Here is a 27,996-nt window from a genome sequence, read left to right as displayed (position 1 = left end):
TGACATAAAGTGAGTCATTTAATCACTTTGTATAAATGTATAATTTAAACTATCTTGATACTCCCCCACCAGCATAAGAATTAAGCCTGTTTTTATCAAATTATGATTAAAAATAGCTCCACTTTGATGCCATTCAGCTGCTTTAGCAGGGAAGATGTGAATTGTTCTCGAAATTGACTTAAATTGTGTAGAAGAGTATAGACTTCCTCGGAAGTATGTAGGTTGGTGCTTCCACTTTGGAAATGCGCCATGAACTGAACTATAGTGGTAATGGCTGAGCTCTTTCAAGCTAGTATAGAGGATTTAGCTACTTATTGTGCATTTAAAAACCAGTGGGAGATGTTTGGCTAAATGGCATACATTGCTTAGAAAATTTCACCTATTAGACTGGAAGTGATGTGGTCTGGAATTTAGTCTCCAAAACTATTTGATTTTTATTTTTTTTACTTGCACTGCATACAATAGTCACCATTAAAATTTGTATAATTTCCCTTTTGATGAGTCTGTGATACAGGAAATCACTCTCATATCTCTGTAATACTGAGTATTTGGAAAGACTTTTGTAAGGCTTTAAGTGACTTTTTTTTAACTTAGGTATGTGTGTAACATTTAGCAAAATTTTATGGATTTCTTCCCTAGTCCCAAAGCAAATGTACGCAGTGGATGTTGCATGACTGGAACCTATTGGAGCCATTCTCCAAAAATGTGAAACAGGTCGTATTAGTCCAGTAACGTATCAGAGGGGTAGCTGTGTTAGTCTGGATCTGTAAAAGTGGCAAAGAGTCCTGTGGTACCTTATAGACTAAGAGACATATTGGCGCATAAGCTTTCATGGGTAAATACCCGCTTCGTCGGATGCATGAAGTGGAAAAGGTGCCACAGGACTCTTTGCTGCTTAGTCCAGTAAGATGCTGTTCTCGAAAAAGATTGAGTCTTTTCTCTCTGAGCACCTACTGGGTAATGCACCTACTAGCCATGGTGTGAAGCAGAATCTGGCTCTTATGCACAGCTTGTCCTTGAGATGCGTTTTATTTTTCTTAACCAATTGCTTCACCGACTGACAGTTTTCATAGGGATATATCTTGGAAAACCCCCAAACCCTTCTGACCCAATTTTCAACATCAACACTGCAGCAAATATTGGTTATACTGGCGTGGCTGGCCATTGGGTACAATTGGGGTTAAACCCTGTCAGTAATCTCATAGCTGTATAATGTGGCTGATGTACTGCACTTCCAGTACCACCTGTAGCTACCGGGGGACTCCTGGGTGGGCGAGAACTACATACAGACTTCACTGCATTGGGTTGCCACCAAGAATTTCTGATCTTGCAGCACAGAAGACAGCAGGCAACAGCACAAAGCAGGGAATACAGGGTTTTGTTGGGTTGTTGCAGCCGTCAGCCCCACCCTTGGCTCTGAGCTTCAGGTCTTGGTTGTGGAGGAAAGAAACAGGAATTCTGTTTTGAACTGCCAAGGAATCATTTTACAAAATTGGGGTGTTAAAAATATAATGCGAAGTATCTAAAAATCTTTCCTTTTCCTCTGAAAACTCTAGTTTTGCAGTGCAAGTGCCCTGGCTTCTTGATAATTGCAGAAGTCATTCTGTTTGGTTTATTATTCTTGGTGGAAAAAGTGCTCTTACAACCTCATTTTTAATACATTTTACAAGTAACAGTGTGTTTCTGGGTTGTTTGTGTACTTTAGCCATCCCTGACAGGGAGAAGTCTCCTGAGGACTCGGTGGGAAAAATGACTTTTTAGGCTTTTAGCTGTATCTTGGCATGTCAACATAACATGTAGCAAATAACACTGGCAAGCAGCACAAAGCCAGTTGCAGTAACTGTAACTAAAAATAGGTGAAAATGTAAGTATACATATTTAATATAGTTGGTTAGACATGCTGGATGCATTATCTTGGACTACCTCAAGTTGCAAATACTTACATTGTAACATCTGCATGGTTGCCTTGGGTTTGTCTCCAAATTTGTCCCCAAATGTCATCTGACGCTTTCGATTAGTCATGCACTACACTGTCCCTTTCTGAATCTTGTGGCAGCTGAATCTCTACCTAATGAGAGAAGTTGGCAGTGCGGCAAATTGCTGGCACTACTTTGATGGGTCTCGCGCTTTCTCTTCTTGGGGAGGGTTCAGGGCGCCGTTTCTCACCCCTGAACTGGGGTATTAACTGCCCAACTAGTGTCCTAGAGGAGGGGAGTGGAGAGGGAAGGACCCGGGCCCGCCTTCTACTCCGGGTCCCAGCCCAGGGGCCCTAGGGATAGCGGTAAACCGCTTGAACCAGCGGTTCCTTTCCCTGGGCTACTTCCCTCTCCTGCCCTACAGCTTGTGGGGCTTCCTGCCCTTCCTCTGCACAAACCAGGTGTCCCTTTACCTAAGGTCTTGGTCATCTTAGCCAACCCCAGCACTTCTCTAAACTCTCCTCTGTTTTCCTCCAAACTGCTCTCTGCTCCAGCACCAATCCACTCTGCTTTAACTCCTTCCTTTGTCTGATTGAAGCAGGGGAGTTTTATCAGGTGACTGGCTTCAGGTACTTTAATTGGCTTCAGGTGCTTTAATTAATCTATAGCAAACTTTCTTCCCTCTACAGGGAATAAGGCTCCCTTCTAACAGTCTCCTGCTGCCCTCTGGCCATGCTGTATCACAGTAGTTAAGGCTTAATTTCACAATAGCAAATGTAAGGCTAGAGGTATTGGCCAGAGTTATTCCTCTTTGGGTCTGTATCGAAGGCTCTGTCATCTCCCTTCATCAGTCTTGAAACGCAGGAGAGTTATAAAGACATAACTAGATGGGTTAAGGAACGGGTTTTGAGTTGCATGGGTGCATTGCTGATTTTGGGTTGAGTGCCTTTTTCTTGTTTTGTCACAAGTCAGTAAGCAATCTACTTTCTCCTTAAAGGAGCATGCCCTGCTTCTGAGGCCATTGCGACCTTGATTCCATTAATCAAAAGAATAGGATAGGGTTATTGCTGGCTTCAACTTCAAAAAATGAAGTAATATACCAGATAGTAGCTGGTATCCAGAACTTCAATACCAGCAGCACTACAACTGCCTGCTGTGTAAAAATGATTCAAAGACCAGTTCAGGAAGGCATTTTTTCCACAGGACATATCCAAGCTTTTAACTTAGAATAGGAACTTTCATTAGGGGGGAAGTGGATAGACTGGGACTTGGGAGACCTGGATTCAAGTCCTTGCTGCACTACAGGTTTCCTGTGTAACTCTGGACAAATTATTTAGTGTGTCTGTGCTTCATTTCCCCATCAAATAGTCTACTTCTGATTGATGGAGGATGGGGGGACAGAACAGATATGGGGCAGAATTGATTGGGCAGGGCTGAAGGAGACATGCATATATGATGTTGCTTTCATTTCTGTAGGAAATGATAGACTCCACCCTCATTTTTTCAGACTACTGTAAGCACTGCATTTATTCTGTAGCAGACCAGAGATGAGTCAGTTTCTGAAAAGTCTGACCCAGCTGAGTCAAAGATGGCTGTGCTTGTCTATCTTGCTATCCTAAAAAAATGGCTGATACAATTATGCACCAGACCATCCATTAGAGAATCATGGCAGTCCAATAAATCTAATTTTTTTTTTTAGTCTTCTTTAGTCTTGATTTTTGCTTAGGTCATTCAAAATATAATATGTTTTCAAGACTTCTGTTGGAAGTGCCTCCTTGGGTAAACTATTTCCACTACAGTGAGGTGTGGTGCTTTTCTAAATACTCCTTGTCATGACTCATCTCTGAGGCCTCGTCACTATGGTCTGCATAAGTGGAATAACTAAATGGCATCGCGGTGAGTCAGCGTGATCATAGTTTTCCTCTGAAATGTTTTTTCAAGTGGTCAGTGCACACTAGATTCTAACAGTGCAGAAACAATATGTGTCTGGTACTTTACCAAAATTATGTCCCAGATTTTCTCAAAAACAAGTTGAGACATGGGGAGCATTTAAGATGACTATAGTTTCCACCCCACTCAAATAAACATGTTTGGGGGGTTCATAATAAGAATCCAATAGTAAAGTCTCTTTTTTCCAACGAATTCCATTAAAGAAGCGTTGCTAACTTGGCCATTAGTTTAAGGATGACTAATCTGGTCGTTCTTCCAGTGCTTGCTCATGGCCATTCTATATTAGGTGTTTGTGCTCGCCACATGCGCCAGTGACAGAAGTTTTTCTTAGCAGTATCCATAGGGGACTGGCTCTGGCCCCCTCTGGAGTGGCGCCCGCATGACGCGGTATAAGGGGCGCCTCCGGCTCCCCCACCCCTTAGTTCCTTCTTGCCATCAGTGACGGTGCTGGAACTTCTACTGCTTTGGCTAACGTTCACTTAGTTCAGTGTGTCTCACGAATGTTTTGTTGTAAAATGATCGTAGATAGTTTAGTATTTACTCTTAGTTGAGTTCTAGTTAGTTGGTCCTGGCCAGGACTCAGTCTAGGGATGGGGCATGTCCCGGTCCGCAGGCTTTAAACCATGCGATCGTTGTAAGCTGCCCATGCCCGTCAGAGACCCACACCTTAGCTATTTAAGGTATCTAGAAGAAGGACACACAAACGACAAGTGTCGCATCTGTAAGTCGTTCAAAGCCAGAACAAAGAAGGAGAGAGACGTGCATCTCCGGGCACTCCTGGTGGAGTCGGCGCGGACCCTGGCACTGGAGCAGAGGTCTGACTCAGCCCCGAGCACCTCAACTTCAGAATGGAGCGCCACACCGGTGCTCTTTACGAGCTGGCACCGATCCCTCTCCCCAACCCCGGCTAAGAAGACGAAGAGGCCCACGCGGGGACGATCTCCCACTTCCTGAGAGCGAATGGAGAGGGCCGGAGGAGAGCCAAGACCCGTGCTGGATGGCTCAACATCTCCATCAAGGAGTTGGACCCCAGTGAATGTTGAGCCCCTCCTGTGCTATGCCTGCCACACTGGACAGTGATGAGGGCCTCCGTCAATTCCAAGTCCTGTCTATGCCTGAGGCCTGCAGGCGATCCTTATGCTACTGGTGCCGTCTGCACCGGCCCTGGTGGTACCCAAGCCCGCGGTAAATCTGCCTTGGGACTGTTCCGAGTGTCCCTGCCTCAGCAGTGCCGCTCCCCGTTGCGGGGGACATCCTGCGAGCGCTCGTCCGCTCGGAGCCGTCATGCCTCGGACTTTGGGAGGCAGGGTCAGAGAAGCCCTCTTCGATGTCTGGACCGTAGGCACCGACAGCGGAATTCGAGGTGCGGCTCGCCGGTAACCTGGTGCAGACCTGTGGAGGCGCCCACCCTCCCCCTCCGCACCATGAGCATTGAAACCGACCCATTGGGTCTCCAGCGTTTCAGCACTGGTCCTGCGACCCAACGGGGTCATGGGTCACCCACTCAACTGCACCCATTGCCGAGATGCAAATCCCCTTGGTTGGGGAGATTCTATTGATGACCGACTCGCTTCAACTCCCGGTACAGGTCAAGCAGCGTGAGGCGTAGATCGCCAGTCTGCCGACACAGATCTGCCGAACGCCAAAAATCCCTGGGGTCCCGCAGGAGGCACTTGTCCCATTTGGACAGGACGGCGTCAAGGTACAACAGGTGGCACTGCGGTGAGGAGAGTTGCCAAGCCAGCCGGTCATGGTCACTCCGCAGCATCTGTTCCGCTTATGACTCCAGTGCTGATCAGGAGTCCCTGGTAGCAGGACAGGCCCCGGCATCAGTGGTACCGTCAACCTCATTGGCACTGCAACTGACTCTGTAGCCTCCAGACCAATGACTGGCCGTGTGGTACCCCTGGAATCCATGGGGGTTTACCCAGGCTTCCCAGGTTGCCTGATTTGGTGGCAGGGGCCTCAGATAGGCCATCGGCCGCAGCATCCTGCCCTCCTCCAGAGGTGGAGGCCCTACAGGGGAAGACCCCACCCCCCCAGGCCCAGGCGGACATACGGGAGCAGCCAGCTGGACCACCAAGTGATGTAGTGGATCCCTTGGCGCTGGCTTTATTCTCCTCATCGCTGGATGAAACGATTACAGGTCCCCCTCACCCAGTTCCGCAAGATAATGCCAAGGCTCATCAGGAGCTTTTGAAGAGGGTCTCTTCAAAAAATGGGCACTGGTGCATGTGGCAAGCACGTGCACACACACAAATCATATAACATTTGAAAGCTTATTTTATGTACATTTAGATGAAGTATTATGTAGAACTATCAAGTGGTGCCGTAAGCCTGTAGGCGAGATGAAACAATGGTACCCATAATGAGAGAGTGTCATTTTTTGCACAGTTCCAGGAACACTGCAATATGACTGACTACAGTTTTTACTGTTAATTTCAACACCTTTAATGTGGTGTTTATAGGTCAAAGCTACCAAACAACAATGTATAAAAGATTTTTATTGCCTTTGCATTAGCAAGTGTTTTTGGGGATTTTTTGTTTTCAGAAATAATGAAGCTGTTTAGTAGGTGTCAAAAATGGTGAATGTCAGCATTTTGCAATATATTAACATGAAATGTTTTCACATCACTTTTTCTTATTTGTCAAAGCATCTTACAAGTGATTAGCATAGTTTTTTTTTTTAATAATTTCAGTTAAAATTTGCTGACCAGCTCAGTCTCTCATTGAAGGTTGTGTATCAGTAGCAGGAGATTGTGTGCCTGGAGTTTGTACTGCGTAGCACAGTGTAGATATACATGTACATGAATTCCTAGTGTAATGGCTTCTCCATTTGTAAGACTTTGTACATACATTGTAGCGTCTAGTCTGCCTCTTTGAAGGTTTTGATTTGTAATTGCCTGTGCACGCAGTACTAGCCTTTGAAATATTCTAGAAACTAGTTTTTTAATTCAGTAACAACACTTAAGCGCAGATCGGTATTAGCGTTAAAGATGAATGTGCAATGAATATAAATATGCAAAAGTTATGAGAGGAAAAAGTGGCCTAACAAGAAGTAGTGAAGACAAAGTCCACAAACAAGCCCTTGCCTCTGCACTGAAGAGGTATGAAGAGCATGTTACAGCTGTTACCAGCTATGTCAACCCCATTTGACCCTGAATCCCATCCAGAGGTGCTCATCAACAGATCTACTGAACTGTATGTAACATCAGATGTACAAGAATCTCTACTGGAAATAGCAGGTTTCGAAAGAGAACAAATGGAGAGATTTCTGAGGTGTGCTCTTATTCTAATGGGACACATAGCTTCTTCAGGCCATTCAAGACATCTGGTATCAGTACTTTTGCTGACATGGCCAAGAAGACCAAATTTCACTGTGGCAAGGGAGGGACAGTCATAGCAGCTATCAGTCCAGAAATTGTTTTCCTCCTTGCCCTGTCCTGCAAGATGCAGAGATGATGTTTCAATGGCAAATGTCTTTAATCACCGAATTGGACCTGTGCCTATGTCCCTCTTCCATGCTGATGGAACAATGAGAAGAACAGATGAAGCTGAGTTAGTGCATCAGCATGAAGCCCAAGCTGAAGGAATCCCTAAGCTAAGAGCATGTAACAAAGGAACCCTAGTGTCCATCAGAGATCCCATGACTGTCATACAAATGATGGCTGGAGAAAAATTCTGCACAGGCTGTGAATTGGCTGCTCAGTACTTGAGGCAGGTCCTAAAAGGATTTGACAAAACTAAGTCTGCAATGGGAATCTTTGACAACAGTAACTCTGTGAAAACTGCAGAAAGATAGTGCCAAACAGGTCTAAGGTTGGACATAAGAAATCTGAGGTGATTGGTAGACACCCTGTGTCTCTGTGGAAAAAGTTTCTAAGTTTGATATCCAACAAGCAGTCACTTTAAAATTCTCCATGACTATATGGTTAAAAATGCACCTGATAGTGTAGGATCTGGAAAAAGGGGTAAACAGGTAGCAAAATCTGCAGACAATACAAAATTGCTCAAGATAGTTAAGTCCAAAGCAGACCGTGAAGAGTTACAAAGGGATCTCACAAAACTGGGTGACTGGGTAATAAAATGGCAGATGACATTCAGTCTGGTTACATGTACATTGGAAAGCACAATCCCAACTATAATACAAAATAATGGGATCTAAATTAGTTGTTACCACTCAAGCAAAGATCTTGGAGTCATTGTGTATTGTTCTATGAAAACATCCACTCAATGTGCAGCAGCAGTTGAAAAAGCTAACAATGTTAGGAACCACTGGGAAAGGAATAGATGATAAAACAGAAAATATCATAATGCCACTATGTAAATCCACACTACACCCACACCGTGAATTCTGTATGCAGTTCTGGTTGCCCCATATCAAAAAAGTCGTATGAGAATTGGGAAAAGTACAGAGAAGAGGAACAAAAATGAATAAGGGTATGGAACAGCTTCTGTATTAGGAAAGATTTTAAAAGACTGGGACTGTTCAGCTTGGAAAAGGTCTATAAAATGAAGAATGGAGTGGAGAAAGTGAATAAGGAAGTGTTATTTACCCTTTCTCATAACACAAGAACCAGGGGTCACTCAATGAAATTAATAGGCAGTAGGTTTAGAACAAATAGAGGGAAATACTTCTTCACATAATGCACAGTCACCTGTGGAACTCATTGCCAGAGGATGTTGTGAAGGCCAAAATTATATCGGGATCCAAAAAGAATTAGATAAGTTCATGGAGGATAGGTCCATGAATGGTTATTAGCCAAGATGGTCAGGGATGCAACTCCATGCTCTTGGTGTCGGTAGCCTCTTATTGCCAGAAGTTGGGAGTGGATGACAGGGGATGGATCCCTCGATGATTGCTTGTTCTGTTCATTCCTTTTGAAGTGTCTGGCATTGGCCGCTGTTGGAAGACAGGAGACTGGGGGTAGATGGACCTTTTGGTCTGAGCCAATATGGTCATTCTTATGTTGTTAATATCATCATGCTTCAAAACACCTACAATATGACCTAATGGGTTCATTCAATGCATTCCAAGTATTCTTAAATGTTTTCCTTCCTACTTAAAATGATTATATATATCCCCAGTGTATTCTGAAGTCCTACTTTATGCTGTTATGTCCTCTGCCTATTCAGAGCCATATCAGGGTATCTTAGCCCTGGTCTACACTGGGGTGGGGGTGATCGATCTAAGTTACTCAACTTCAGCTACGTGAATAATGTAGCTGAAGTCGAAGTACTTAGATCAACTTACTGTGGTGTCTGCACCGCGGTGAATCAACTGCTGCTGCTCCCCCTGTCGACTCTGCCTGCGCCTCTCGCGGAGATGGAGTACCAGGAGTTGACGGGAGAGTGCTTGGGGATCGATAGACACGATAAATCGATTCCCACTGGATTGATCACTGCCCGCCGATCCCGCGGGTAGTGTAAACATACCCTTAGTCTTCAGATGCAGTGACAGCACAGTTATGTTTATAGTATAAATGCTTAGATTAATTCCAGTATGAATTTCTTGCATACGACTAAGATTTGCCTTTAACATTCTTTGAAAATATTAATCTTAATATGCAATATTGATTGATACCATCAACAGGTTTTCTTCTTCTTCTCTTTTCTAGACCATGTGTAATTGCATAGCAGTAACTTGTATGCACACTATTCATATCCACCAACTCTGATATTGAACCAACTAATGACTTCTCTGGGTTTCCTATATGTAAAGTTTTATCAACAGCTGCTTTATTCACTACGGAAGTTCAACTATCATCCCATATGGATATTAAGTAAAACAAAATCCACGAGATACTGAAATCACAGAATAGAGGCAGTATTGATCATTATCATCAGCACTGTCATCCAGAATTAGATGTGGCCACCAGGTATTCAGAGCCAGTCAGTTTTACATAGTGCAAGACAACTCATGAGGTCTCAAGCAATACTCTGTTCAGCCTACACCATGATATGTTGCATTTGGAGTATGTATCAGTTTTCATTGATCTGAAAATGAATACATAGCCACCCCTAGGCTAACACAAAAAGGTTTAAACAGCCTATCTCAGCAATTATTACACAGTTAACTGAAGGTTTCAGAGTAACAGCCATGTTAGTCTGTATTCACAAAAAGAAAAGGAGTACTTGTGAAGTGAGCTGTAGCTCACGAAAGCTCATGCTCAAATAAATTGGTTAGTCTCTAAGGTGCCACAAGTACTCCTTTTCTTTTTACAGTTAACTGAAGTAATCCCTTACACCCAGTAGAAAGAGTACTCCAGAGTGGAAGCTACAGTGTACTTGTCCGATGGACTAGAGCAGGAGTTTTCAAACTGGGGATCGGGACCCCGCAGGGGGTCGTGAGGTTATTACATGGGGAGGTCACAAGCTGTCAGCCTCCATTCCAAACCCCGCTTTGCATCCAGCATTTACAATGGGGTTCAATATATAAAAAAGTGTTTTTCAATTATAAGGGGGGGTCGCACTCAGAGACTTGCTATGTGAAAGGAGTCACCGGTACAAAAGTTTGAAAATCACTGCACTAGAGTCTTTGTGTGAATCTCGACCGCTTATCCAGAAATTTCACACACTGCAGATTAAAGCAAAGGGACTTTCCTGACTTGGAAAGTCATTTCATCCAGGTCCATCTGTACCGGAGGACACTTGGTAAAATGTGCCTGATTACTTTATGCTAATTAAACAGCACAGCTTTAGCCTATCTTCTACGGATTTATGCTTCCCATATCGATTGAGCATAACAAATGAAAGCAAAATCAGTGTCAGGAAAAATATTAATGCCCATTAGCGTAACAGGTCATTTTGTCTTAAAACACAACTTCCATTTTTGCTTCAACAATGGGTAGTAACAGGGCTGTCTTTCTTCCTATGAGTCCGAGCCAGGACCTGGCTCTCCAGGTATTGGTCAAAAAACCCTCAGGGTCATTGAGCACCTGTAACTCCCAATGTCCTCAGGATTTAGTTCACTGTACTTACACTGCTCACTTGACAAGAAGCCGTGCTATACAATGCGGACTTCCATACTTTCCAGTGTTAGTACAAAATAGTGCACAGCACTACTTCCAGAAGAGAAAGCACAGTGTTTATCCCTGCAACAATGTTATACATAATTATTAGAGCTTTGGGGTCTCCTTTCCAGATCTCTCTGGAGAAGCCTAGGTGAAAGGAGCTGGAGGAGAGGAAGCATTGCTGAATCCTGAAGAAAGGGTGAAGCTAGGAAAAGGGGACCGCGGGGAAGTGGCCCAGGGAATCAACCCAGCGTCAGTGGTGAAGGGAAAAACCGCCAACAGCTGCTACCATTAGGGTCCCTGGGCTGGAATCCAGAGTAGAGGGTCAGTCCAGGTTCCCCACTTCCCCCCATACTCTACAGAGATCCCCTTGAGAGGGGAAGCAGACTTTGGTCCAGGCAAGAGGCCAAAGTGCGCCTACTGAGTTTGAGGAGCAACAGAGACTGTGGGTATTCCACCTTCCCACCTCCCATAGTGGCCTGTGATGAAAGTAGCTCAATAAGCTGTGACCTTTGCCGTTATACTGAGAAAAGGAGGTCATATTGAGGGCCTTGGCGAGCTTCTGAGGCCACTGAATCCGCCTGGAAGCGCGGGACCCACCAATACAGGCTCGGAGGTTTGTCACAACACTCACACATCATTTTCAAAGCTTAGTATGTCGACTTTAAGATGAGGTATGATGTACAGCTGTCAAGTAGTGCTGTTACCATAAAACCAGGGATAAACAATGACACCATCAACACTTTGAAATATTTGTATTCGTTTCTGTTAATTTAATTACTATGTGTTATTTCGAGACATAAAATTGGAGTTCTCTGTGACCTTAAAGCACCACAACAACAATTTAAAGGGTCAAATAAAGTCTATAATAAATTGTAGAGGCATCATTTAAATGTAGTAACTGTGGTACATTTCTAGTCAACATAGTCATCTCTTGTTCTTCATTATGATCTCTGTCAAAAGTAGGTGGGTAACAACAGTCTTCAGTGCCTTGGCATGCACACAGCTCTGTGCAGGGAATATTGTTCTGACTACAGACAGTTAGTTGTGCAGCACTAATAAGGTCTTGTGGAAACTCAGATGTCATTGGGGCCCTTGAACTATTTCCTGTATTCATCATCATCCACATTTTTCCTTCCCTGTTGCAATGGTAATCCAATATGTAACTTACCTTTGTGCGAAGACATCCAAATCTTTGTTTGCCAAGATGCTCTTTTGACCTGCTCTTTAAAAGTCTCCTCACATGGTGGGAGTTTGGCCAGTGACTTGTCCTTTTTGATGGCTAGATGGAGGCATGACTAATTCAGGCTCTGTGGGACTCCTTTTCTTTCTTCCTCTGGTATTACAGCATTGGTACCAACTTCCTTGCTATCGAAATTAAGGAACTCTTCCCCCAGTTTGGCAAGATCACTGAAGTGGTAAGCTCCCTTTGTTTTGACAATATTAAACATAGGGTTTTTTTTTCCCCCAATACCAAATAGGGATGACACAGAGTCACGTCCTGCTAAAGTGTGCACAGCAGGAAGTATGTTGCCGAAAACAAGAGTGAGTGCCTCACAGACTGTATGCACAAGTATGAAGTGATGCTTATCAGTTGTGCTGGTAATGGTGCTTGTTTCAATTCACACGTTATCTGTGTGTTTCATTTTTGAAATTAGTGAACAGCAAGGACCAAAATGTATGTATCCGGTAATGTAATTATTATGGTTTCTTTGACACCATGGGAACCAAAAGCCATATTGACACATCCCAAAGCAGCCTTGTGTCTGCTTCCTCTTGACTACTGTACAAATCTTGGGCTTCACAGGGTAGAGCTTGAATAGATTATATGTGTATAAAATATATAAATCTAATTTTTCCAGAGGAACAGTTTCATAGCATTTTGGTTGCTTCATGGAGAAGAACGTGTTTGTTATTTATTTGACCTATTTAATTTACGTGTCTACTCTTAAGTTAACTCAAATCAGAAATAGATCTCTGAAAGACTACATTGCAGCAGTCTGTCCTAAGTCAGTTGCAGAACTTGCACTAGCGATTCCTTATCCTCTCAAGCAGACTTCTGTTTTCAATCCCTCCCCGCCCCTCAAACGCTCCGCCTTTGTTCTCAGGTACTGCATAATGAAATCCTTCGCATTGTCAGTATCTTCATTAAGTTCCTCTTAAAAGGGTTTTTCTGCATCTTGAAACTATTGAGTTGGAATAACTTGGCAAGAAGATGTTCAGTGGTCTCCCATGAATACAGTGATTCTTGATTTCCAGACTCTGCTTTCAGTTGTTCCATAATAATTGGCCCCCTCATGACAAATGAAGCCTGCTTAACCAGGAGTTCTTTCAGAGAACTGTGGTAGAACTCGTTCCTCTGGAATTTGTATGAACTTCCACAGCTGAATATATCTTTAAGTCACATTGTACATTTGCAGTATAACTATTGCTGAGTTACTAGTAAACTGCATGTCCTAAAAACCACTCTAGGTATCAAGTAATAGTTCCTCAACTAGACTTGCTCATTGTCTCCTTTTGTACAGTTGAGTTTGAGGATACTTTCTCCCTGAATATCATAGCTAATAAAATGGAAGTTGTTTTACAAAGACTAGAATATGTGTATCAATAGCCGTGTATTTATTTGGTGGAGGATAAGTGTAACAGTAGCACTTCTAAATGAAGGTTGACTTGACATTTCCAATCCAAATTTTGTTTTTCAGAATTTTTTACTGCTTGCTTCAAATTTGTTTTATCTAAAACTGTGTACTTTACCATATAAATACAGTGAATTATTTGTTCCATTTCCTGAAGATTTGAAATCTAATTTTGTTTACCGGGTCTTGGAATATACATGCACACACATGAGATTGCTTGGCAAGTGCCACTCATTAATATTCATAAACTCGGACTTTCATGGAGATAATCCAGCCTTTAAGATGGCTGCGGGCAACTTCCAAACACAGAAGTGACATGAACTGGTGCTGTGTTGTCTTCCTAAGTCTGTAGGCAGACAGTTGATGTCAGTGTTGTTCATTGCTTGAGTAAATTGTACCAGAGTGAAGACTCAAAGGCCTGGCAGCTCTTGATGCTGCTGTTTAGATCACAGTGGGCAGCACCAGTACAGAAAAGAAATAGCTCAGTGCCTAGGCAAAAGGTAGTGTCAGAAGGCGTAAAACTCTCTTCTGTGTTTGTAAGTTAAACTTTCTAAGGATGATTAAGTAGTTTAATGTATATTTAAATGGAATCTGCAGCTTCCCATGGTTGTATTCTAAATTTCAGAGGACTGAGGCATAGGGTATGTATTATTTATTATTATTATTAGTTGTTCTTGTGCCTTGTGAGACAAGAAGCCACCCTGTCTTTTCACCTCTGTCTAATGCCACATTTCTTGCTTCATTGTAGTCTGTTTCTGACAGTGACATCTTTCTCGATGGTTTTCTTTTACATCACTTGTTGTCCTCCTTTTCTCTGTCTTCTGTGAAGTGGTATCCAGTCAAAGGCTTGTTCTAGGAATACAGGTTGTTTGTTTGTTTGTTTGTTTTCGTTGGCATCCCTACAACGTGTCCAAAACACTTTAGCCTTCTTTCTCGAATCATTGTCTCTATAGTCTGTAAGGAGTGTTGGTTGCTTTATCCCACCAGCAGACACCAAGTATTTTTCTCAAGCATCTCTGCTGGAATGCATTTTTCCTGTTGGGGGTTTCTAGCATTTAGCAAGTTTCAGAAACGTAGAGCATCAAAATGGCAATGTATTACTTTTTGTTTTGGCTCTTGTGTGAGTCTCCTTATTTTTTCCAGTCATTTGTTAATCTCAAAAAGGCTCTACTTGCCTTCCCAGTTCTTGTTTATCCTTACGAAGTTGACCATGAGCACTAATTGTGCTTCCAAGATATACAAATTTGTTAACCATGCCTTATTCTTCACTCTCAGTTACATATGCACCATCCTTGCTGACTCCTCTTTCAATGATCATAACTTTCATTTCCTTTTGGCTGATTAAACTTACTTGGGCAGCCTCACATTTGACATTGATCATGGTCTTTTTCATAGCATCATTGTGTGCCAGCAGAACAATGTCATCAGCAAAATCAAGACCCCAAAGTGTTTCTCTGCTCCACATAATTCATGTATCTTCCTTTGATTTTGCTTTTCGCATCACATAATCACAATGCAGAAGAGGAGATGTGATGAGATGCGTCTCTGTTGCACTCCAGTGATGATATCAAACCAGTCAGTCTTTCCACTTTTTGAACCTTCATTCAGCATATTAGTCAGTGAAAACTATCTTTTTAGGAAGCCCATATTTTTGTAAGATTTTCCGTAGTGACTTGCCGTCAATGCAGTCAGAAGTTTTGGTGAACTCTGCACAATTCAGGACTAATCTCTGGTGAACAAGCCTTTTTTCAATCAGTTGTCCCAGGGTAAAGATGTGCTTTACACACTTTTTTTGTTCCAAAGCCTCCTTTCTCAGTACACAGATTTTCATCTATAATCCGTTTGATTCTGTTCAAAATGTAGCTTGTGATACTGACAGGTTCTTTTGTTCATTTGCTTAAGGGAATGTTCTGAGGCACCAGTCTGGGAGCAAATCTTCAAGATGTTGCAACAGAATTAAGTTTTTGTCTCCCACGAACAGCAATGAATGTCATGTGCCCTGTTTTGCAGGTGCCCTGTGCTTAAATATTAGAGGAATGCAGAACTCTTGACCAATTGGATCTTGTTACAAAGTTAATCTAGTATGAAAGTATTTTGCTTTTGACCATACTGGCATGCATGCAGACTTCTAGACTGTGGCAGTCTCATGACCGACATTTGTGTTGACTGATACTTAGATGAACCAGTTAGGAAATATCTCCTGGGAGGAGACCCTGCTAAATCATAAAAGAACTTTACATTAAAACAAGATGGCGTTAGTCGCTACTGTACTTCCACTGGATATGTTTTTAGTCCTGATTTGATAGAGCACTGACTATTATAAATGTGCCTAGATTAGAAGTTCAGTTACATCAGATTACATATTCACTTCAAAATATTAAATTGATGGGGATGTAAAATGGAAGGTGGGGATGTAAAATGGAAGGTGAGGCAATGTTCCTAACCAAATATTACCAAGAAAAGACAGCTTCTAAAATGCTCATATTTTCTGTTAACTTAGTGTTGAAATTGTAATAACAATTGCCCTGCAACATAAAACATCTGGATCAAACCCAGTACAACAGCTCTCCAGAGCACGGGACAAACATGATAGGCTGAGCACAGCCTTGGAGTTCTTTAATGGAGTCACTATAAGAGATGGTTTTGGCCCAGTTCTAATTCTGATTTATTTTGTCAGTTTGTGCTATTTCAGAAACACATTTATTGGGGAGCGAAGCCCTTTAGTATTTGCTTCTCTAGTGAACTTGTCTCAGTATGGCTGGTCAGGCTTGTAAGCTGCCATTTTTGGTAAGCGTCCATTGGCTGTACCAGTAACTACTGTGTGGGGTCTCCATGTAGACAGTTGGAAGCAGGCTATCTAAGGAAGTATGCATTGTGTGTGTGCTTACGGAAGGCTTAGTTGAAACATGGAAAGGGCAGTACACATCTGTTCCATATTCTATTAATAAAGCAAAGTTATATGGAACAGAATTGCATTCTAGCAAGTAATATTTGAGCAGAGGAGAAAGATCATTTACTCTCGTGCTCAGATGTCTGCAGGACATGTCTATTCCAATGCAAAAAAGTGACCCAAAAGATGATGATAGGGAAAATCTGTGATTTACCATATTGGATGGATAAATGGTTTGACTGCAGCACTGTTAAAAGCTAATTTTCTGAAGTAGGTTAGTGGCACTTGAGGCTGCAGTTGACTTGGCTGGTGTTTCCATTAACTCAGTTTTCACATTGGTAAACTAATTGGCAACCAGGCCGTTTTAAAAATTGTGTTGTCAGTTGCCCTTTTGCTGTGTTTTGACCAAATTGGAACAGCTAATAGCTAAAAGTGCAGAGGTTAGTTAAGTAACACAAGCTTGAGAAACATATTTGAAGATGGATAATTTAACCCTGTGAAATATCTTACGTCATGCCAGCCTGCCTGTTTTAAAAGGAGTTCACGAACGTTCTCTGAAGATGCTATATTGGGTTGATTGCTCCAATATATTGACTGCCAGGGCACCTGAACAACTATGCAGATATCCACAATTACTGCGGAGATAACAATGTGAACTTGAAATGGTAGTTTGATATACATAGTATCTTCTGTGAATACTGTAGAGAGTGTATGAGACTTGCCAGGGCTTGTAAATATTAAGTAGTTAAATGCTTTTTCTACAGACACATGGAAAGAAGTGAGGAGAGAATGTAGTCTCTCTGGACTGTGCACTCTTTGCACAGGTTCATTTTTTTGGGTGTGGTGGTGACCGAATAGGAACCTAAAAATTGCATTTTGCCCTTGATATATAATTTGTAGGCAGTTGTTCTGGGGCGGGGTCACATTATGACTGTCCCAGTAGAAAGCATTTCAGCTATGCAGGATTTTTATAAACTTGAATTGTTGTAAAAGTGATGGTCACAGGCACTCTGTCAGATGACATGTTCGACATTTAAGCTATAGTGTGCTGTAATGCATTAATACCAGTTCTGACACAATTCTGAGTATGGGTATATTGCGTTTCTCTGGAATCTAAACTTGTTTTAGTCAAGTATAGTCTCTAGGTTGTGCAGTGCCCAGCACAATGAAGCTGTGGCCTGTAGATGCCACGACAATACAAATGCTAAATAGTATAATTCATGGTATGTTCCACGTGCCATTACGAATCACCTGTAACGCTTTACTGTACTGCGGATGGGATGAATCACTTTTGGGGGTTTATCCCAAAGTTAGGGTTCCTCCCAAATGTTTGACCCTAATTATTTCCAAGTCCCTTTAGCAGGAGGGTGCTAATTATTGTGGAAGAAGAAAGGCATTGAAAGCCCTACAATGCATTACTTGCTTATCACTGCTGCAGCACAGGGAATTTGGGACAGCGATCACTGGGAGACATGGTAGAAGATGTGTAGGAGCATATGAAGGCATTACTCAGTGCTGGGATTATGTAGGATTTTAGCTGATTCTGGAGCTGCTTCACATCCATAAGTACCAAGAGGGAAAGCAACCATCCATAAGTACCAAGAGGGAAAGCAATTTTAACTGAGTCTTCCATAGAAATAGAGGACTGGCTTGCATTGACACTGGATTTCTTCCTTTTGCTCTGGGCATGCATCTCAAGGTGATTTTATGAATATGTTTGGTTCTGTGTTTATTTGATTTATGATCCTATGGCTGGCCTTCTGGTTACCTTTATGCTTTTTCCTGGCTTGTTATGTGTCACAAAAGTAAATCAATAAAAGTGTTGAAAAACCTTCTTACATTTCAGGGAAAATGAAATAACACTATCTGTATTTGTATTAATCTGTTACATTTGACATTCGGAGTAGTTCACTGAAAAACTCACTTTAAAGAGTTGAAAAGAAATGTAAATGTTTTTCTCAAGGAATTTCAGTACAACTTTTTGATGAAGAAAAAGTGTTGAAGAGCTTCAAATCTTTCCTTGAAGATATGTGTTATTCTAAACACTGGCCAATCGTAACTTTATCAGTAACAGAGTTATGGCTGTTGGTGATGCAGAAAGAAGACTATCGTAGTAATGATTGTAAGAATTGTTTCATAATGTAAACAAATACTTCTTTTCCTTGTCCTTTCTGGGGTGCAAGAATGATATGGAGGGAGCTAAGTAGTATTCTGATTTTGCATCATGTTGCTTTTTTGTGGTCCATTGTTGTTGTCTGTTCCCAGTTGGGGAAAAAAATTCTGTATATAGAATAAAAAAGTCTAAATTTTCTACTGACTAATTAGCTCTCTTCTGTTCACCTAACCTCAGATTAAACAAACTCTTACCATGGGGAATTTTGGAATAGCCTTCCAAGGGAAGCAGTGGGGGCAAAAGATCTATCTGGCTTTAAGATTAAACTCAATAAGTTTATGGAGGAGATGGTATGATGGGATAACATGGTTTTGGTAATTAAATATTCATGGTAAATAGGCCCAAAGGCTTGTGATTGGCTATTAGATAGGGTGAGATCCGAGTTACCCAGGAAAGAATTTTCTGTAGTATCTGGCTGATGAATCTTGCCCATATGCTTAGGGTTTAGCTGATCGCCATATTTGGGGTCAGGAAGGAATTTTCCTCCAGGGGAGATTGGAAGAGGCCCTGGAGGTTTTTCGCGTTCCTCTGTAGCATGGGGCACGGGTCACTTGCTGGAGGATTCTCTGCTCCTTGAAGTCTTTAAACTACGATTTGAGGACTTCAATAGCACAGATATAGGTGTGAGGTTTTTTTGTAGGAGTGGTGGGTGAAATTCTGTGGCCTGCGTTGTGCAGGAGGTCAGACTAGATGATCATAATGGTCCCTTCTGACCTAAATATCTATGAATCTATGAGATAACATGTAGAAATTGTAGGGTTTTTTTAATCCATTGGGCCTTACCTTAGTGTTGAAGGGTGTTTTGGGAAGAGAACAACATGACTCCTAAGAAATCTAAATGAACCCTTCACTAAAGTATATGCAGAACACTGAAATTGCAACAATAAAAAAAATTCCAGAGTTTACACAGGAGAGAAATAGAGAGGTTAATTTATTCATGAAGGTGTTGAAACAAATTTTTAAAAAAGCAAAAAGAGTTCTGTGTAATTGGTGTAAATTTCACTTAAATGGTGTTATGAAGTAAGGCTTCTACAAATGTGTAGATAATAAATGAGGATAGTACTGCTATTTCAACACCTTGGAGGGCAAATATAACTCCCGGTAATCCGAGTGTGACTGAACAGCACTAGCTGCACCTTGGGTTCAGTTGATTTGTATATATTTCCTAATACAAAAATAAACTTTCATGTTATCCTGGTCACCTGAAGTGAAAAGCTATAACATTTAGAGACTGTTGAAGCAAATAATATATGGGTGTTTCCAGTGTTTTATGATTTTATCTGTTTGAAAATCATTTCTATTGTTTAATTTTAATATAAAATGGCATTTTAAAAAGAGCCCCAAACTAAGGAAATAAAATTACACTAAACCTGGCCGGGAACAGATGTTTGGAGAGTCCCTTACACAGAATCTGAGACAGGTCTGATGAAAGATAAGCTCACGTACAGTGAGTGGCTAAACATTTTCAAAAAGAAAAGTAGTACTTGTGGCACCTTAGAGACTAACCAATTTATTTGAGCATAAGCTTTCGTGAGCTACAGCTCACTTCATCTTTTTGCAAATACAGACTAACATGGCTGTTACTCTGAAACCTAAACATTTTCAGTAGTTGCTCCCCAGCTGAATGATGTAATGACTCAGCAGAGGAGGTCAATACTGAATCAGTCCCTGTTCCCATTGGTGACTAAGAGTATGTCTACAGTGTGGTTGGAAGGTGTGAATTTCAGCTCAAGGAGACATCCTGCACTAGTTCTGATTGAACTAGTATGCTAAAATACAAGTGTAGCAGCAGCGGCGTAAGCAAAAGGAGGGGCTGTCCCTCTCCCCATTCTCCAAGTACGATCTTGTCTGAGACTGTATATGGACTCATGGCTGCTAACCCCTCCCACCGCTCATGTTGCCATGGCTAAACTTCTCCTTCAAAAGACTTTCTTCTGTAGTGGCATCTTCCTAGAAACAACAGCTAACTGGTGAGAAAGTAAGAGGTAAAGCAGAGGAACAGTTATTGTCTTTTCTCACCAGAAAGTTGCTCACTGGGAACAAGGGACGCTAAAAGATTTTGCTATCTAGTATTCTTAGTGCTGCATTTAATTGATGCACAGTGCTTCAACACCACTGTGATGGATTTAGGTTTCTAATTTGCTTCACGTTAGTAACTTTCTGAAGCGAGAGGATGATAGTTCTTCATACACACACCTTGGTATTTAAGCTCCATTTTCCAAGTCACTACTGGCTGATTTGCGAGTTACAGACATAAAAATGGCTATACAAAGTCAGACTGATGGTCCAGCTAGCCCTCTAACCTATCTTCAGACACTGGCCAATGCCAGATGCTTCAGAGGGAATGAAAAGAACCGGGACAGTTATCAACTTATCCATCCCCTGTCATCCAGTCCCATCATCTGGCAGTCAGAGGCTTAAGGACACCGAAAGCATGCGGTTGCTCCTCTGACCATCTTGCCTTAACAGCCATTGATGGACTGATCCTCCATGAACGTACCTACTTCTTTTTTGAACCCAGTTGTACTTTTGGCCTTCACAACATCATCTAGTAATGAGTTCCACAGGTTGACTCTGTGTTATGTGAAGAAGTACTTCCTTTTTGTTTGTTTTAAACTTGCTGTCTACTAACATAATTCTTGCGTTGTATGAAGGGGTAAATAACACTTCCTTATTCACTTTCTCCACACCATTCATGATTTTATAGACCTCTATCATATCTCTTCTTAGTTGTGTCTATTCCAAGCTGAATCTTTTTAATCTCGCATCATATGGAAGCTGTTCCATACCCCTAATCATTTTTGTTGCCCTTCTGTGGACCTTTTCCAGTTCTAATATATCTTTTTTGTGGGTTACAACCCACAATGAACGTGCTTTCAGTGAAGCTGAATGTGGGGAAAGGAAATGGAGAAATAAGTGAGAGGCTGCATAATAGCTCAGCAGAATAAATCAGAATAAACCAGAACTGGACATAGTATTCAAGGTATGGGTGTACTATTGCTTTCTATAGTGAGATTATGATATTTTCTGATTTATTATTGATCCCTTTCCTAATGGTTGCTAACGTTATTAACTTTTTTGACTGCCACTGCATATTAAGCGGTTTACTGAGAACTACCAATGATGACTCCAAGATCTCTTTCTTGAGTGGTAACAGCTAATTTAGACCCCATCATTTTGTATGTATAGTTGGGATTATGTTTTCCAATGTGCATTATTTTACATTTATCAACATTGAGTTTCATCTGCCATTTTGTTACCCAAGCATGACAAATGACTATGGTTATTTGTAGAATTGTAGCCCTCAAAAGGATCAAATATAGTTTGGGGCCCCATTGTGCTAGGTGCTATACAGACAGAGGCCCTTCCCTGAAGAGCTTGCAGTTGGAAAAGAAATATTTAAACATTGTTGAAGTATGTTTTGTGTCTTGCTCAGACCTTCAACACTAACTTTACGATAGTAGGCATAATTCTTGCATTCTGATGTTGCTTTAACCATATCAAAATTAACATTTCTTTCTTGAACAGGAGCTTTCCCCTATGTAACGAAGTGAACAATTCATGAGATTGAGTTGGATTTCTGTGTGCTCTTATTAAGGAATTTATTCAACATTCTCCACTACAGAAAGAGGTGTCACCAGAGACTCAGCTTCATGCAAAACTGTTGTGTCTGGATAAAGATTATACGTTAGCTGTAATGAGTTGTCTTTCTTATAGAAGGTCTGTTTGAAAATTGTCATATGGCCCAAACATGGAGCATGAGGTAGTGAAAAGCAACGAGTATTAATCTTGAACTAAATCCCTGAGCTGGAACTTCTGTTGCCTTGTTTAATACAGCTGGTGGTTAACATCTGTGTTACAGACCAAGCATTTCTAGTATTTCCTCTTACCCATTGACAATACCAAGCAATATTTCTGGAGGAATTTAGTGAAGCTGAATGGTGGTTTTACTCTGATACACCAATGTTAAAGCAGGTTAAATAACACTTAGATATTAATTTTCTCTGTCAAGTCTACTGGATCCTAGTGATTAACTTGAAATCAGAACTCAGAATGTTCATTGCTACAGGCTTTCCATTTTAAACTACAGATAGAAATTTCCTCTTGGTCTCATAAAATAAAGGTGTTGCGTATCAAGCATTTGTAAAAGGAATTGTGTAAAGGCTTGTTCCTGCACTAAACTTTGGCAAGCAGTTCAAACTTTCTGTTTCTCTTGCATCTCACAATGGTCCCTTCTGCCCTTATGGTCTATGAGAATCTTTGTGGAGAAACTTTTCAGAATAGTAAAAACCAAATGGTGTCCCTCATTCCTAATTTCTAGGAATTTGCTTTCAGCCTTGATTTGTAGATTTTTTTCATTATAAAATGTATAGAATTAGGGCTGTCCAACAATTAAAAAAATTAATTGTGATTAATCGCACTGTTAATAATAGAATGCCATTTATTTAAATATTTTTGGATATTTTCTACATTTTCAAATATATTGATTTCAATTACAACAGAATACAGTGTACAGAGCTCACTTTGTTATTTTTATTACAAATATTTGCACTGTAAAAAAAGAAATATTTTTCAATTCACCTCATGCAAGTACTGTAGTGCAATCTTTTTATTGTGAAAGTGCAACTTACAAATTTAGAATTTGTTTTACATAACTGCACTCAAAACCAAAACAAAGTAAAACTTTAGAACCTACAAGTCCACTCAGTCCTACTTCCTGTTCAGCCAATTGCTAAGACCACCAAGTTTGTTTACATTTCTGGGAGATAATGCTGCCCACTTCTTATTTACAGTGTAGCCTGAAAGTGAGAACAGGCGTTCACATGGTACTGTTGTAGCTCGTACTGCAAGGTATTTATGTGCCAGATATGCTAAACATTTGTATGCCCCTTCATGCTTCGACCACTAAGCCACAGGACATGCTTTCATTCTTAGATCTATTTTTTTCAGATTTTATTAGTCTGATCTAGTATTGGGCTGAAGTTTGTACTTCTGAAAGTTTCAGAGAAACTTATAAAGGGAATTGTTCTGTATTAAAACCAGTACTAACTTTTTGCACCTTCAGTATCTTATGTTTATCAGAAAGCACTCTCAGTTGAGTATTTTTGACTCTTAATATTGAAGAGCGATGGTTAAACTTCCCCCATCATATTCCCCCTCCCTTACAAACAAAAACTGTTCTCCAAATCAGGGACTGCATTTGGAAGTTCCTTAAAAGCTGATTCACCAGTCCTGTTCAGCTTACTGAGAGTGTTCCGTCTGGAAAGGTTATTTTAAAAAAATCAGATAGTTCAGTTCTTGTGTTTACATGGACCCTAATTTTAGGGCTGAGCCTTCATTTTCTGAAACTAGATAAAAGGATGCAGATCTGAGAAGTAAGTGAGTTACAGCAATGAGCCTTAAAGTGGGGCCCAAATGTGGTGGCATTCATGATGTGATAACTGCAGGGTGTCAAACTTTCTGAAGATACATGCTCATTTGAACTTTCTCTTTGTTTAGTATATAAATCTTTCGCCTTTTACTCAAGATTTCCTTTGCAAGAGGAGGTTGTCTTTGTTTTGTATTCCTCTTTGCAAGAGGAGTTTGTGAAGGCCACAACTATAACAGGGTTTAAAAAAGAACTAGATAAATTCATGGATAGGTCCATCAATGGCTATTAGCCAAGATGGGCAGGGATGGTGTCCCTAGCCTCTATTTGCCAGAAGCTGGGAATGGGCAACAGGGCATGGATCCACTTGATGATTACCTATTCTGTTCATTCCCTTTGGGGCACCTGGCATTGGCCACTGTTGGAAGACAGGATACTGGGCAAGGTGGACCTTTGGTGTGACCCAGTGTGGCCGTTCTTATGTTCTTAAGGTGGTTCACCCCTTTAGGGTAGAAGAACCAGGCCAGTCAGCCCTGTTGAGAGGTCTGGCTCATCAAAATCCAGGTATGCTGGGAAATGTAGTTACTTGACCGAACTAGGGATCTGTGGTGTTAAGTGGCAGTCACATGACCAGCCACAGCAGAAAATCCTGTAACTAACTGAATCTGTGGCTGAAGGAGTACAGGGTAGAGTTCTCCAGAAATCCCAGGTAGCTCTCTGGGAGAGGAGAACTGCAGAGACTGTCTCAGTTTAGAGATTGTCTAGCCCAGGGGCCGGGGGACTATACAGATGCTGGAGCCTATTACAAACTGTTAGTAATTGAGCCCAGGGAAGAGGGCTATAAGGTTTTGAGAGTTAATTTTTATAAGCCAGAGCCAGCTACTGTGAAAACAGCACACGTGGAAGCTGAAACTAGAGGAATTAAGAAAATAAATAAGGTGAAAAATTTTAACAGTGAGCATGTTTAGTTCTTCAACCAGTAGAAGAACTAAACAAGGGGTTCTGGTGGATTCTCCATCACCAGAAATATTAAAATCAAGATTGGATGCTTTTCTAGAAGATATTTGCTTTAGTTCAGCCACAGCTACTGGACCTGAAGCAGAAATTAATTACGGGAAGCCCTATGGCCAATGTTATAGAAAAAGTCAAACTAGATGATCTGAGTGGTCTCTTCTGGCCTTAAAATCTATGAGTGTGTGAAAATAATTAAGAACTTTACTTTGAATCCATATGTAGCTTTGAGAAGAGAACATGTTAATATTTGTTTTGATATAAGCATGCATTGTTCCTTAAAGTAGGGCTTTTAATATGAATGTATAGTATTGAAGAGTTCAAAACTAATGAAGTAATTCAGTTAAAATCATGAAACCACTATTCAGTCAGTACTAAAGGATGTGCTGTTGGATGGATGCCCAAGGAAGAGGTATTGTCAGCTGGTGTGGTATTTGACATGCCTCAGACAATATGTTAGATCTGTAAAATTATGTACATACTTGTCTTAAAGTGACTTTAAAACATGCCAACAAAAATCTCTCTTCTGAATATCTCCTAGATGTGATATGTTAGTGAGAGTTTCTACAGAATTGATACTTGAATATGTTTAATTTGTATGCACTTCATTTCAATATTCCTTTTAAATTAATTGAAAGATGGAAGTGTGAAAACATTAATTACAAAATGCAGAGAATGTAAATTCTATTACTACTTTTTCAGGTATTTTTAGCGGGTTCCCACAAGTGATCTGGCACCATGGTGGCCCTGTCCTTGAAGATCTGCGTTCGCCACTGCAATGTGGTGAAGACGATGCAATTTGAACCATCCACAGCAGTGTATGATGCATGTAGAGTTATTCGTGAGCGAGTGCCTGAGGCTCAAACAGGGCAAGGTGAGTCTGTAAATCTATATCCCCCACCCCCAGGTTTGTTTAAAGAAAAAAAATGCACTTCAGCAATTTGTTCTACTTGAAAGGTGTTCCATTCTCTCTGCACTTAATGTTCTTGGTTGAATACCAATGGTTTTAAAAATCCCATTGTTTCAAGGTTTAATATGCGCTAAAACCACAAGTGTAAATCTATAACTGGTTACAATTAGAGTGGGTCAACTGTCTCATTTACTTTTTTAATGAAAAATGGGTTTGAACAAACAACTCTTTTTTGTGAAACTTTCAGATTTTCATAAAATGAACTTTTTTTTGGCTGCCAAAAACCAGAAGGCTCAGTTTTTAGGTTTTTGATGAAAATTTTCATCAGCAAAACTTTCACTTCCCGACCAGCTCTCTCAGATGCAGGTTGTGTCCACAGAGCAGCTTTCCCTGTCATGTTTGCACAGCCACATCTACCATGTTGTCAAGCTATGCTGGTAACAGGGCTGTCTGGGGAAATATGGGCAGCTGTTCCCCAGTACCGCAGTGAGTGGAGACTGCCTGGAGCATGTGCAGTCAGTGACTTTAGCAGGAAACGGGACACTATGCACTCAGAGCTGAGGAGGAGACTGGGCCAAACAGACTACACAAGCATGATTGGAGGGCGCTGTGCACAGCAAAGGAAAGTGCTGAAATGGTTACAAAAAAGGCAACTATGTGCCAGCCTAGGCCTCCAATGGGCAAAACAATGTTGGCTCCCATAGTTACTAACCTAGGTTAAACATGCCATGTGAAGATACAAATTGTGTTGAGTGAAACCATGCTGCTCTCTGGTTACAAACTCAGTTGAGAACTGTGGTGTGGACACAGAAAGGACTTTAGCCAGCCATGTTGTAAGAGCTATTTAGAAGTAATGCACAGGTATTGTACCTGTAACACAAGGACCTCCAGGCCTGAGGCCTGTATGACATTTAACTTAGCATAACCAAGCCCTAGATAATTTGATATAAAATGGCAGTAATGATGTAGGTGGTTATTAGGTACATTGTAATTAACTGATAGTTTGACTTTGTGTCACAAGATAAGTATTAAAATAAATAAGAGTAGTACGTGCTGGGAACAGGTGACGTAAGATGCCTCAGAAGTATAGTTTAGTAATTTTAGGGAAAGTTTAAAAGGATGCTGAATTTGACCAAAACATACATGAATTAACCGCAGGTGTATCATGGCAACAAATTGACGTAAATGCTAATGAGTATAACATAAGTGACTAACTGACCTATTGAAGGTAGGGACCCTAAGTATAGAGGTGTGAAGGTACGTATAAGGAAAGGAGGTTGAAACCATTGTTAATATATATGAGACGTGGTTGGCGCTAGCATAACCCACCATAAAAGCTAAGACCCTGTCTGATGACAGTAGGAAATGTTGGAATGTGCTGCCCTGATGACAATATGTTGATCGCCTCACCAGTTCCGGGATTCCTCACTATGGATATGCGAGTGCTGGCCATTTTGTATTGGCACTATTTCCTTTGCTATATTACAGCGTTTGTGATCTTGTTTGTTTTGCTAATAAAATGTATAACATTATTAGAGAATATGTAACGGATAGTTTCTCGTTTGCTCCTCAAGGTCCTCATTCTGCTGACAACTTTTCTACTGTGCCTGATTCAGCAGTAGAACCCTTTCAAGCTACTGCGTAATACATAAATTCACTCTTATCAGGCTACACAAAGTATTTGCTGAACCAATTCAGGTTTATCACGACCCTCTAGCTTTGTGCTGTTTATATTGTCTCTCTAGAATGTAAGCCCTTACAATCAGGAATGGGGTCCTGGCCTGTCACTAAGGTCCCTAAGTGTGACAATAATACAAATAAAAAAAATAATGAAGCTGTTGATGACATATACCTCTCCTACTTTAGAGCTATTATTTCTGTTATACATTTTGAAGCAGTTGTTACTAAAATACTGTTATTTCTCTAGGTAGTCTAATTATCACAAGAATAGTGGTATGTTTTCAGTACAGAAATATTTTCTCCCTTGAAGAGGACTGTTTTAGCATGTCAGGGCCTTAGTATATGGATATAAGAAAAGGCATTTTATTAGTCCAGTCTTATATGGTGCTGAATGCACTCAACTTCTGTTGAAAACAATAGATATTTAGGGCTGCATATCTTTTAAAGGT

At 41.0% G+C, this 27,996-nt stretch overlaps 1 protein-coding gene across 3 annotated transcripts in view; it reads left to right on the top strand.

Annotated features, from left to right (window-relative positions):
- TLN2 (talin 2) overlaps nucleotides 1-27,996 on the top strand; it is a 346,170-nt gene that overhangs the window by 139,673 nt on the left and 178,501 nt on the right. For all 3 annotated transcript variants that reach the window (XM_073303618.1, XM_073303619.1, XM_073303617.1), the window contains one exon: nucleotides 25,660-25,831. In XM_073303618.1, coding sequence (XP_073159719.1) covers nucleotides 25,696-25,831 — 136 coding nt within the window. In that variant the 5' untranslated portion in view covers nucleotides 25,660-25,695. The remainder of the gene's footprint in view (nucleotides 1-25,659; nucleotides 25,832-27,996) is intronic.

This window comes from Lepidochelys kempii, chromosome 10 (genome assembly GCF_965140265.1).
Source record: "Lepidochelys kempii isolate rLepKem1 chromosome 10, rLepKem1.hap2, whole genome shotgun sequence".
NCBI lineage: Eukaryota > Metazoa > Chordata > Testudines > Cheloniidae > Lepidochelys > Lepidochelys kempii.
Note: the sequence above shows the minus strand (reverse complement) of the source record. Positions and strands in the feature narration are given on the sequence as shown.